This window comes from Chinchilla lanigera, unplaced genomic scaffold (genome assembly GCF_000276665.1).
Source record: "Chinchilla lanigera isolate Chin_1 unplaced genomic scaffold, ChiLan1.0 scaffold00016, whole genome shotgun sequence".
NCBI lineage: Eukaryota > Metazoa > Chordata > Mammalia > Rodentia > Chinchillidae > Chinchilla > Chinchilla lanigera.
In genome coordinates this window covers 5421330-5435438 of record NW_004955417.1, presented here as the reverse complement: position 1 = coordinate 5435438, position 14109 = coordinate 5421330, and the positions used below count along the sequence as shown (strand labels likewise).

At 34.1% G+C, this 14109-nt stretch overlaps 1 protein-coding gene across 1 annotated transcript in view; it reads left to right on the top strand.

The window, feature by feature from the left end:
- Positions 1-14109, top strand: part of Mmp16 (matrix metallopeptidase 16 (membrane-inserted)) — a 246788-nt gene that overhangs the window by 109683 nt on the left and 122996 nt on the right. Inside the window, exons 2-3 of the mRNA XM_005381755.2 lie at positions 1770-1918; positions 11157-11279. Of these exons, the coding sequence (XP_005381812.1) occupies positions 1770-1918; positions 11157-11279 (272 nt within the window). The remainder of the gene's footprint in view (positions 1-1769; positions 1919-11156; positions 11280-14109) is intronic.

Below are 14109 nucleotides of genomic sequence, written 5' to 3'. Positions count from 1 at the left end.
AATTGCCAGGAATTTAGTGCCCAGGAGTAACCTAGCAACAAGTCAGCTCTCCTGCAAGTAAGAAATGAGTGGAAAGTGTTATGGAAAATTTTTGTAGCTGAAGAATTTTGGAACATGTATATTATCAAGATCTTCTAATTTTTGAGAAATTACATGGCAATGGTTATTAAATTGCACACAAAATAATACTATTCCTTGCCTCCTTCATTCAAAATAAAAAAAGGAATGGATTTCAGACTGCACTGCTGGTAACTAGGTAACTGAATGCATTATTTTCCCTGGCAGCCTGTTCATGCCAGATTAGATGGGAAGGGTCTTGGCATTCTTTTGCTTTATGGTAGGTGAGTTTACCGGATTTAGTTTCACCAATAAGCCTTCTTGACAGTAGTACATTTCTCATCTTTTAAATTGTTTTAGAATAAATATTTTGATTTATTTTCAAAGCGTTATTCATACAATGATCCAGTTTTAGGGTTGTCAGTTTTGTGTAATTATAGAAGATTCTACTTTGGGCTTGACGTTTTAATTTTGGTAGAAATACTGGTTTCCACTGATGAATTTTAATTTCTGTATTTGTAAGTTAATTTCACTTGGAAAATAATTCTCCTGTGCTATCGTTGTAACTTCATAAGGGAAGATTTTCAATTATTAGAGAAAAGTAGCAAGTTTCTAGGAGCATCATTTAATGATGAATAGACCCTGGCAGTGAGAGAAACACTCACTCTGAGCACCTCTAGTATATAGTACAGCAATTATTTGGCCCTTTAAAAATTTCAAGCACTTGTAAAGGACAACAGGTCGGGCTATGGACTGAACATATGATTGTGCATTTAAAATGGATGCGTAGCGTTATAGAATGGATGTGTAGAATTATAAACTAGAAAGCATATGCTCCATAATGGAGACATATTTTTCCCAAAATTCTCTCAATTTTGTATTAGTTTTAAAATCTAACATTAAACAACTCTGAACTGCTGCCACAATCATGACTGAGATAACGCAGATATCCTCACTAGTGAATGGCGAATAACAATTATGAGACCCACAAAGAGAGAGCATATTTTAAAGGGTAGTCAGATTTGCCTCTATATAGGAAAAGTTTGGTTACTAAAATAATTTGGACTCATGTGGAGCACCTCAAAAAAAGAACCTTGGACAAAAGAAATCATAAATAAAACATATTCTTTATAAGGAAAAAAAGAAAAATCTTACCTACTCTTAGAGATACCTACCTACAATCAGAGAGGCTGGCTTCATGAAAACTATACCCGAAATGTTATGACAGAACAATATGGTTTATCTGTAAAGATATTACTTGTCACAGCTGTAATCACTGCTTGAACAGTTGATCAAGAAAGCAGCTTTTTCCATATGGTGTATGAATTTTAACTGCTCCCTCCAGCAAAGATGTCTCGATGGGGTCACATGACTGAAAAATTACACCCTTCATTTGGGAGGTTGCATCCTGGAGGGCAGAGATGATCTGATCCTCATTTTTATTCAGTATGTTGTGCTTTTTACACCATAAGCGGGCAAGAAATAATAATAATATTTTCAACTGGCATTTATAGATGTGTTAGAGATACACACAACTATTGCAATTATATTAAAATCATCTAAACTACACGTTAAAAAGACATCGAACATTTAATGAACACCATTATAGATGAAATAAAGTTTACCACTCTATGATAGACATAGATTAATTACCGGAACATTATTGTTTAATTGTAAAGTTGATCTAAAAGGAACTGTACTTGTTATTGCAGGTTTGGTTACAAAAGTACGGCTACCTTCCACCAACTGACCCCAGAATGTCGGTGCTGCGCTCTGCAGAGACCATGCAGTCCGCCCTAGCGGCCATGCAGCAGTTCTATGGCATTAACATGACAGGAAAAGTGGACAGAAACACAATTGAGTAAGTAATGGCATCCGTACTCCTTCCTTTTTTGGTCTTTGCGCCAAGCTAACTACTGTAGTCAAAAAAAAAATTTCCATAAACTCTGGCCAGCACTAAAGGATTCATTTATCTGATTAACTTTTCTTAGAATTTATCTGGTTTTTAACTCCAATCTTCAGAAATTTCATACAATACATAAGGCCCTGATTTTGGCAACACATATTTAAAGCAGGAATGAAAATAAGAGTGAGGGTAGGGGCTGGGGATTTAGCTCAGCGGCAAAAGCGCCTGCCTGGCAAGCGCAAGGTCGTGAGTTCGGTTCCCGGTACCGGAGAAAAACCAAAAAACAAAACCAAAAAAAAAAAAAAGAGTGAGGGTCAAAATAGGTGTATGGCCGAAGGCACTACAAGAAATGGCGACACTGAGTGACAGAGCTGATGTCTATGGCTGGTGAAAGTAGTCCAAATACATCTTGCGTCAAATCTTTGTTAAGGAGTATCATGTGAGTAGCTTCAAATTCACCATAGGGAAATTATTTGCACAGCTGAAATTGAGAAATAATACAAACCAGGGTTCTTATTTTGGGTGAGAGGCACCACATCAGACACAGCTGAGAGTTTACCTACTGTTACTAGTTCCTTTCTGGTGACAGTTCTCCACACGAGATAAATCAAACGGGGGTTTTCACTGGAAGTCTCTGTTTACAGTTTCTCATTAATAAAGAGCTTCTTCCTCTTCTTTAATGATACTTGTCATTTATTCCTTCACAAATCATGGCTTCATTTATTCCACCAACTCCTTGCTGGGCGTTATCTGTGAGAGCTTTGCTCGGGTTCAGAAGATAAGAGGTGTGTGTCAAAGGGGACTTTGTTGTGTGCACAGCTATCTGTAGTCACACATTATTTGGCCACGGGAACACAGAAAGTTCTGTAATATTATGAAGCAGCATTTATGTTTCTAGACAGCAAAGGAGGAAGTGATTAATTTTTTCAGGGGAAGGAAAATCATTTGTGTTTTCAGAGCGCTTGATCCTCACAAATTGAATCTATTTCTGTTATTTATGTTTAGTTTGATGATGTGAGCCTCCTCACTGGGGCAGATAAGGATATATTTTTCTCTCCACTTTCTCAAATAAAGGAAGTGCATGTCAGAAGCTGAGTGATGTTCACAGTAGCTGCAGGACCACGGCTGCTTGATATTTAGTCTGGGGAAATTATCCCGCTGTGCACCTCAAAAAATAATGGTTAGTTTTCCATTTATACTTTCAATACCTGACATATCTGGAGCTAGGCATAATTATGACATGCCAAACTGATTTAATATGTCATTATGAAATTATATTTTACCTTCTGATGCTTACAACATAATGTTATTCATGTACCTCTAGTTCATCAAGATGGGAAAACACAAATACTTTAAGATTAAACTTCAAATCAGATTAAAAATAAATATATTACCTCCTCTAGTACTTTTAAGAGATGCATAAATATTAATTTTGATCTACAACTTGGAAACAAAATCCAGAAAAAATTAAATTTTCATTTTAAGTGATAAAATACCCCTTGTAGTAAATATATATGATTATAAACTAGCATGCATAGTAAACCTCAGGTAAATTGTGTATTTTCTCTTACTGTGATTAGTGCAGAATTCCATTGATTGATTAATCGATTGATTGGTTGATTGAGACGGGGTCTTGCTATGTAGTTCAGGTTGCCCTTGAACTCGTAATGTTGTCCAGGCTGGTCTCGAACTCACTGCTATCCTCCTTACCTCAGCCTCCCAAGTACTGGGATTACAGGCCTGCACCACCGTGTGCAGTCAGAATTCCATTTAATTTGCACTCTTCATCCCAATGTGTTACCAATGCTATGGACAATTTTTTGATCCCTTAATGGAGAACTATTACCTTCTGACTCACTTGGTTGGAAAATCCACAGTTTTTAAAAATACAAATTAATTATTTGGAACCAAATGATTCTGAATAGCTTACTTAAGTAACTTGACTAGTGCCAGAATAACAAGGAAACATTTGGTACTTACTTTTTGATATCAGAAAAGAGTGCCAGAGAGGGCCATCTATTTCTGCTGATTCTGAAAGCTCCTTTTGGTCATTGGAATGACCCAAGACATACAGGTTTGATTTCCTAAAGCACCTAGAGAGAGATCTTTGTAAGGAATTAATAAAACAAGAACAAGTTTTGGATTTATTTAGGCTTTGCATGTGGAACAGAGTCTCACTGATTATTTTGTTGTCTGGAGGAGACAGAGCTCTGGAGAAAAACATGGCAGTGCAGGGAATAACATGGGTTCTTTCAAGCAGCACATGACTTGGAGACCAAGCAAAGTAATGGTGTTGCTGCAGAGGAGTTAAAGTGTCATTTTTGTGATGTACAATTAAAGAGAAAAGACCAACAGTAGAAGCAAGTCTTACTTTAAAATCAAGGGAGTGTTGCTTGGTTTTGCTTTTTTTTTTTTGGTGAATTTTATTGTGTTTGTTTAAACAAAACATTGCTGTAATTCAGTTTGGAGGTGATTTTTCTCGTAGGTGTTTCAACCAATAATGTATTTTTCCTTTATAGAGTACCACACCTGGCAGCTGTTTGTAGGTAAACCAAAGAGCTTGATTCAAACCCTCTCATTTTCCCTTGCTTACTTGCCGTGTTGGATTTCTCCCCCACTGTCACTCAAGCCACAGTTTGGCTTTGTTTGTTTCCTGGCTATATTTCATGTGGCTCTGTCTCTTCTCTTTAGGTCTTATTGTTCAGGTTATTTAGATCACATAGTGTTTCATTTTTGTACTATAATCCTCATAATGATGCTAGTAAAACAATCATCTATGCTCCCGTAATTTCAAGTGAATATATAATAACAATAAATGCTAATATTATACTCTAATTTTATTATCAGGTCTTATCCATTTTCAAATGCTATAAACTTATTCAATTTTAGATTCTTCAACATGTTTTTGAATTAAGTAATTATAGCCTTTAGCAGAGAGACATGTGGTACATTTAATTTGCAGTACTTGGATAATTAAAAGTGATGATTACAAGTGTGATGATCCTTATATTATGTTGAAGAAATTAACCCTTTTCAAGTAACAAATTGTATATTACCTGAAATGGCATATTATATTGCTTTTATATTAATTAGAATTGGCGATGGAGAGACAGTAATATTTACTTATTCCTTACCAAAAATGAATCCATTATTTTATGTTGCAATGGTTCTTTTAAATTATGGGTTGGTAGCTAATTTTTGTAAGCTCACCCACTTGAATAATACATGGAACAGTCTACAGTATGCATGGAATGATGTTATTAGCAAGAAAAGAAAAATGGCAAGTCAAAAAGTAAATGTTTTTATAATGTTAATAATAAGGGGTTTCTTAACATTTTGTTTTATGTTTTCTGTGAGCAGTCGTATGGACTGAAGTGTGCTTGATGAGAAATTACTTCTTAAAATGATCAATTTTTAGTTCCCCCATACATATGTATATATAATATATCCACACATACATGCATATATTTGTATATACACATATACATTTATATTTTCTAATGTACTGTATTGGGTAACCTAAGTAATTTTGGTTAATGTATTCAAACCATGCCTAGAAATTTTACTTTATTAGAATGAACACTGTATAAGTAGCTTCAAAAAAAATTATTATGAAACTGCCACAGTATTTTAACTCTTAATTTGATATTTGCAATATTTGTATTGCAACACTACAAAATTTTGGATTATCAATATGTCATGCATTTTATTCTTCTGCTTGACTTACCATTTTAATACTCCATCATCTCTTTCAATTCAGATTTAAAACATGCATTGTTCAGTAAAGTTTTAAAAGCTTTTCTGAATATTATGAAGATGCCCAAACACTATAACATTATGGGATGTGCTCATCCTCATCTGGTAAGGTAACAACAGATTATAAAGGATAGATAAAGGAGAGGCCTCAGATTCTGAAAGGAAGAGGATTAATAAGAGCAAACACTAGAACTTCTGTTCTCACTGAAGATCATGACAATACATTTCTGCTCTTGAACATTCATGCACTTTCAGTCTTGTGAATCACGTTTGTCTATGCAAGCAGCTAGTGGTTTGATAGAAAAAAAGCAGTTCTGGAATTAAGTGAGCTGTCAGCCATCAACATGTTAAGCTCCTAGTAAGTTTGCTTTTAACAACCTTCTTATGATTCATTGTTCTAATACACAAGTGCTTCAAAAACAATTTTAAAGTACTGTAATGAAAGCAAGCATATTCCAACAGTTCTACAAAGATCTGGGGGATAACTGTAAGTGGTAGATATTGCTCTTACCTTTAAGTGAAATTTGCAAAGTCTGAAGGACAAACACTTGTCTTAACATACTATGAATATTGTTCTTGGAGTAATAGTTGATACAGCATAAAAATGTTTTGAGAATCGCTTTTTCCTGTGGTAAAGGTAATTAGAAGTACACCCCCATATGGCACAGCTCCACCTGCAAGGGTGACATTGCCACTACATCCTGCTGCAGTGTCACTTCCTGCTTGCTCAGTATGGGGCCACAAGGGACATGGATTGTAAGGCTGAGGCTCTTCTTGGAATCATACAGTGGGTGGCCCTGTATGTTTGCATGAACGCTGAGCTCCAAAGAGTGTTACTGAAGCTAGGAAATCCTGTTCCACATTCAATGAGTGTGTGCACATACCTCTGTGAGTCTATGCACGTACCGCAAACTTGTTTGCTATACATGGGTACTTCAGTTACATAAAACAGAAAAGTGTAGCTGTTGGTATCTACTATCAAAGTAGCAGAAAGATCCCATTTTAAATAACAAAAAAATACTGCATGTTGATAAAGAGCTCACAGTGAGCTGAAACAAGTTGATTTCTGTGTGCAGCTACTGTCACTGGGTGCTTCAACTATTAATAGTATGATTGTTTCCTGGTAGAACTAATAATCACCATTGTAAATTGATAGTCTCAGTTACTACCTCATAGACTCTATTTTACATGATTTAACTAATTTAATCCTTACAGTGACTCAGGAAGGGAAGTTAATATAATCTCCCCTTAGAGGTGAGGAAACTCAGGCATACGAAGAAACAGTGACCTGATTAAATGTCATAAAGCTGTTAAGGGAAAAGATTCATCTTAAACATTATAGACTTCAGCTCAAAGATCATTGCTTTCAAGTTTTTCTTGCTGAACAAGGACACTGAGTTTTTACAATTTTTCAAGTTAAATTGATTTAAACAATGGCATTAATGATCTTTCCAACTAAGCAAAAATAAACATATTCCTCCAAAAATGTAACTAATGTGGCAAGTCACTATTATTTTTATGAAAATTGAGACATGACTACTATTTATATCTTCATAATTTTAAAATGCCTTTCTCATTGTTTACACTGTCCTTTCTGGGTCCCTTTCCCATGTCTTTGCTTCCCAGTGTCAACTGAAAATTCTTTCAGTGATTCTAAAATAGGTGTATTTCACCAAGAATGCTACCCCAAAGCAGAGGCTGAAAATAATATATCATGGGAGGAAGTAGCAGCCAGTTTTGCCAGTTGCTAGTGGATAGTAAGCAAATGTATAAATATAAGTATATATCACGTGTTAACTCCTGCTTCTTTTATGTATCAAGTTAACTAACATTGCAAACATTGAATAAAAACTTTGATGATGTTAATATAGAGTATTTGTAATTTGATCAATATTTGTTAACAATTCTTTGCATTAAATTGTGAGTTGATGTTAGATTATACCTGTTATATTTATTTCTTACACTCAATTGGTATACTTCACAAGTTTTATATATAAAATTTCCATAGTATACCCATCTAATAAGCACAGAACTGGAAAGAGTTTGAAGTCATCAAGAAACATACAGGATACTGGGGGAGATGAGTAGATGCAAAAAGATGTGCAGGCTTAGTCTTTTGCTGTCTCTTGCTTAATGGAGACTTCCATAGGCCCTGAGTTCATGTAAGGTTCTTTACCCTCACAGATCAGGGAAGGCAGACAGACCCATGCAAGTGAGAACACAGCGCAGTGTGTATAGCACTAAGAGAGGAGGATGTACCTATGTAAGTGGAATGTAAGGAATGTTTGAGATTCTTAAGGTAAATTAGGAGAAAAAGTAACTCCAGGTAGAGGTCATTGCATACAAAAGCAAGAAGAGGTTTGATCCTATAGAAACCCAAGGGGATCTTGGGTAGTAGCAGGACAGGAAACGCACTAAGTGGGGCTGAATCACATTCATGCTGTAAAGGCATTTCGTGCACAGCACATATAGCGGACCCATTCTTTCTTTGGGAAGACAACACTAGAGTGTAAATGAAGACTGTGATGGGAATGAGAGATAAGAGAGATGCTTAGAGGATACACAGACCACATCATGACTGATTGGATGATACCTGGATATCTGACCTGAATATTAAAACTGAATATTAGAACTCAGGCTTTTATCTTAGATATGGCTTCAGATGAATCAGTGCAAGGTAATCTTTCAGTGGGAAAATAATAATATTTATTTCATTATTTGTAATATTATAAGTGATGAGCATATTTCTTGCTAGAGATATGAGAGCACTTATACCAGTCCTCCCTTGGAATCTGCAGAGCATATGTCTCCTGGTACCCACTGGTACAGATGTCAAAATCTGTAGATGCTAAAGTCCCTTATATAAAATGCTGTAGTGTGTGCACATAACCTAAGCACATTCTACTGTATACTTTTTCTCTAGATAACTTGAAATACATAGCACAATGTACACTCTATGTAAATAGTTGCTATGCTATATTAGGGAAATATGACAGGAGAAAATAACATATGTGTGCATATAGGCAAAATTTTTCATCACATATTTGGAAAGTGCAGTCGATTAAATCTGTTAACTATTGTGCTTTCTTTCATCCTGCAGATTTTACCTGTAAACTATGAGTTTAACAAGGAGAAGGCCCTTGACTTATTTGTCTTTTTTAATCTATAATTTTATATCTCAATATGTTATAAAAGCTCAAAAAATGAAGATAGGATGAATACAGTTATAGGATGAATGGGTCAGGATAAAATGAGTAAATGAGAGAAGAAATGGATGGAACACTAGAAAAACAATGTATGACATGGGCAAAATCCAAAGAAATACATTAGGAATTCTGCAGGGAGGTCTTCTGGCATAAAAATCTTATATTCATCCGTGAAAACTCTGTGCTTTGAAAAATGCACACATTTTGCTGAAAGAACTTTTACTAACTCCAATTTATGGTGCAAAATGAAAGTTTTATTAATTTAATTTTTAAGTTACTGCTTTAATTTTCTAATTTTATGCATATTAAAGTAATTCTAGCAAGAATATTCTCTTTGAAAATACATTTTATCCTGACAGTAGCTAATTATTTTTATCCATATATCCATTTCAAAATTATTTCTCTTTACCCTGGAGTTCTTAAGCATTTTCCATAGGTGAATGCAAGTATAACTCTGATAGTAAGTGTAAATATATTCATATTTCATAATGATATACCATTCATTTCCTCTTTAAGTGAAAGAAGTAAGAATAGGTATCTACTTCAGGAAAATTATAATTTTTGAGAATATACTTAATTAACTGCCCATATACAAAAGTAATTTAAATCACCATAGAAACACCATTAATGATTAATATTTGTCAGTTCGGTCAGTATGTGCTTCTTAAAATATGCAATAAAATGAGCATTTTAATTAACAATCGCAGTGTCTTTATCCATCCATTCAGTGAATACTCGATGGATTTCTCTTATATTCCAAGAATTGTGCAAGGTAGTGAGAGTATGTAGATCTTCTGTCTTGAGTATTTTATAGACTGCTGAAATATCTTTTAAATTCAGAGAATTTAAGAATGCCTTGAAAGCGTTAGTGAAAATTAAGAGGTCTCCATCCTCACCTCTAGGGAGTTCAATGCCATAGAACAAGAAGTCTTTGGAGTTACCATGTATAAGACATCTCATCTGATTGGAAAACTTTAATGAACCAAGTAATTTTGAGAAGTAACTCTATAATGTATTTAAGCCACAGTAGAATTTCTTTAATCTGTGATGTAACTGTGATGTCTACATTACTGGGGCAGAATAAAAAGCAGACATGTTTAGTGTTTATTGAAAAAGTGTCATCTTAAGTAAAAGTCATTATTCCACTGGTGCATGAATTTATCCCTGTTTGTGAAAACACATTAGCTGATTTATGCAAGTAACATGTCTGTTATTTAACTTATTTTCTTGAAAGACTCCCTTTACATAGTCATCTGATGTCCAGTTCTACTGGGAGAGTATACAAATTTTTAGGTACCTGATGAAATACAGCTGCGTTCATCCTTCCCAATATCTCAATCATATAGACCCACAGATTAGCAGATTTGTAAATATGCAAAGGGGCCAATGAATAGGAAAGCCATTTTGTAAAGCACTCTAGAAAATCTACTCTAAATATGAAACTCTTTCTCCTTAAAAAAGACCCTAAATTAGGAAATATGGCAATGCTTAAAAGAAGTGAGACTATGGAAAATAAATTAGAATATTAACTAACTTAAATTAGAATATCTAAATAAGTATGGAGAGTAATAAATTGAAAGCAGCATTTCATTTTCAAATATAAATGCTGAATCTTATTTGTGTGATATTAAATCTCACATTTGATAAAATATGTTTCTAAGAATTACATTTTGTTATCATCAAAGACTCAAAGCAAACGACTGCTACTGAGAAATTGAAATAATGATGTAAAGTGAAGGGAAACATCAGAAATTGCAAATGCTATACGAACAAACAATTCATTGATTTTTAAACTAGAAGAGAGTAGCATAGGTCCTACTGACTCCTGGAATTCAACGTCATGTAACAGATTTTAAAAGAGAATGTGAGTAATAACGTTGTGTGACACATAGTCACACCTGAATAACCCTAGGGATTAATGACTTGCTCAAAGATACATATGTTATTACCAATCAATTATATTTAGGAGCTTTAGGGTACCTCAGTCTTCTGTTACTGAAAAATGAATTAGAAGAAAATTATCTAAAGGATCTAAGTAGTAAACTAGTGATTCTTGACCTTTCTGAACAAATATGAGGTCTCTTTTGATTCAAGTTACAAGAAAATTTTAGTTTTCTCTGTACTTTGATTTGTCATTTTCATCATCGTTTCAGATTAACCTCTTAATTGATTACCTTTGAAGTGAATGATGACATTTATTGGTAAGTAACTGGAAATTACTGCTTTTCCAGCTGGATGAAGAAGCCTCGGTGCGGTGTACCGGATCAGACACGAGGTAGCTCCAAATTTAATGTTCGTCGAAAGCGGTATGCATTAACGGGACAGAAGTGGCAGCACAAGCATATCACGTACAGGTATACGAACGCTGACACATTCCCTCTTTGTAGATTTCTCTTCATTGCTATTTGTTGGTCTTCTTTTCCTATTTGCTGAACATGGACTACACATTAACATACAGTGATGTGATGTTATCATGAAGAATTTAAAGCTGCAACTGAGAAGACGATAAATTGTCAATCCGGGGATCTTGTAGGCAGCCTTTAAAACAATTGGTCAAATTTGTGTACTTTCCAACTTCTTCAGTGAGTTCCAGTATTTTGAAGGATGAGTATTCTAACACATTACAGTCTTTGACAAGTATCCATCATCTGAAAAGGAATCAAATCATAAAGTATATGGATAAGTACATTTTACACAAGACAGCTTTGAATTTATTAACCTTCAGTATTTGACCATTTTACTTTCAGTCATTCTGATAATTATTCAAGTGAATTGTGTCTTTTTGTGTTGTTATCAACTGTGCAAAGTGACAGTTGCTGCTAATAGAGGTGTTCATGTGTATTCACTTATTCACTGAACATCCGGCTATTGGCTTTCAGTATGAATACCAACTAGTCCTAAGGCCTGAGGAAATAATGATAAATAAAACACTGGGGAACTGTATGTCTTCATGGAATTCACAGTGACAAGGAAATGTTGAACAGTAATACAAATGCAATACCTGTTATAAAAACAAAGGAAAAGGAAACAAGAGAAATATATCCAATCATCCAACCTGTTCTAGAAAACCAGAGAAGTTCTTCTTAATGAAATTACTTTTAATCAAGATACATAGGAAGTATGTCTATATCTGTTTTCATGAGAAACCACTTTGAAAATATCAATATGTAATACAACAAGCATTGTTAATTCCCTACCACTCTGTTTGTAACTCTGTACTGTCTGTACTGATCCTTTGCTATTTTGTAAAATGTTGTCTGTCTGTTAGTATTTTTCACCTTTTATTTTTGAAAGAAAAAAAAAAAAGATACATAGGGAAGACAAAGAAGTTATTACGCCAGTGGACGGAAGAGGAAAGGAACTTTGCTGAGCGTGGGTATCAGGAACTATCTCTGTCAAATTAATGATGAGAAGAAATACATTTATAATTGTTATTTCTCACATAAATATCCTTCATGAGTGCTTAAAAATAAAAGTGAAAATTTAATATATTGGTTTATTTTATCTGTATAACAGAAAGTGCATTCAAAGTTACTTTAATTACTTTGAAAACATTTTTCAGTGTTACTTTTTTCCCAGATAGCATAAGCACAGAATATTGTTTTATAAAAATTATTGAAATTATTTCTGCAGATAAGTGAAAGGCAAAGCTGTTTTATGCCAAGAACATGATGTTGGTATTAGCCAAAATTTACATTTCTTTGTAGAATTTTTTTCACAAACTTGTCTTACTGTCTCTAAAATAATGTGCTAATGAATTATTATGGACTTGAGTTTGTATATTCCTCGTAGGAATAATACACAGGTTTTTATGTGCACATAAACTTTAAACTCATTAATATAAATACCCAAGAGTGTGATTCCTGGTCATGTATTGAGATTAGGATTAGCTTTGTAAGAAACTGCCAAAATATCTCCCAGAGGGCCTGTCCCATCTTGAATTATCACCAGCAATAACTTCAGCTCCCTTTGTTCTACAGCCTCCCAGCACTTAGCACTGTAAGTGATTTCAGTTGTAGCTATTGCATTGAGGGTATATTGACATGTAATTGGTTTGGGAATAAAACATTTTTATTGAGATAAGTTACTTAATTTGCTATGCCCTAGTGAAATAAAATGCTGAGCATGTTTTTATATGCTTATTGGCCATCTGTGTATCTTCCTTGGTGTGGTGCATGTTCAAATATTTTCATCAGTTGCTAATTGGCTTTGCTTGGTTGGAGAGTTCTTGGTATACTCTGTACCCAAGTCATTTAGCAGTCATGTTTTCCAGTATTTTCTCTTTACAGTGTCCTTTATGGAGCAAAAGTTTTAATTTTAATGAAGCTCAACTATTTTTTTCTTTCTATATTGTGCTCCTGGTATTGAATCTAAAAAAATTAGAAATCTTCTTCAAACTCAGTGACACTCAGGGTTTCTTGTGCTATCTTCTGAAAGTTTCATAGATTTCTGCTTTGCATTTAGGACCATGGTCCATTTGAAGGTGATTTTGAAAGAAGGTATAAAGTGGGTGTCTAGCTTAATTTCTTCCACACTGATTTATGTGAATGTGCAGTTGGTTCAGAACCATTGCTGAAGACCATCTTTTTTTCCATCATATTGAGTTTGTTTCTTTGTCACAGATCAAGTGATATATTTCCATTATTAGGTTTGGAGCTTTTTATTCTGCTCTATCAGTCTATACATCTGCCCTTAAGCCAAATATTATTGTCTTGATTACTCTGAATTTATAGTAAGTCTTAATATCAAGTAATTTCTGTTTTATGGTTGTTCTTAAATATAGTATTGTCTTTTTGGAGTGTCTTGCCTCATAGTATAAACTTCAGCATTATTTTGTTGATTCTTATAAAACACTTTACTCTGATTTTGAAGAGATTGCATTGTATCTCTAGAACAGGTTGGGAAAAACTAAAGTCTTGCAGTATTGAATGTCTCTATTCATGAACCTGATCATCTTCCTATGTATTTAGATCTTTGATACAGGAGCTATGTACTTTTCCTTATTTAGATCTTGTACACAGTTTGATAGATTTATTCCCAAGTATATTATTTTCATTGAATGCTAGTTTAAATATTATGCTTTTCATGTGAATTTCCAATTGTTCACTGTTGTCATATAGGAAATCAGTTGACTGTTTTTTTTTTTTTTTTTTTTTTTTTTGTTTTTCTCCGGTACCGGGAACC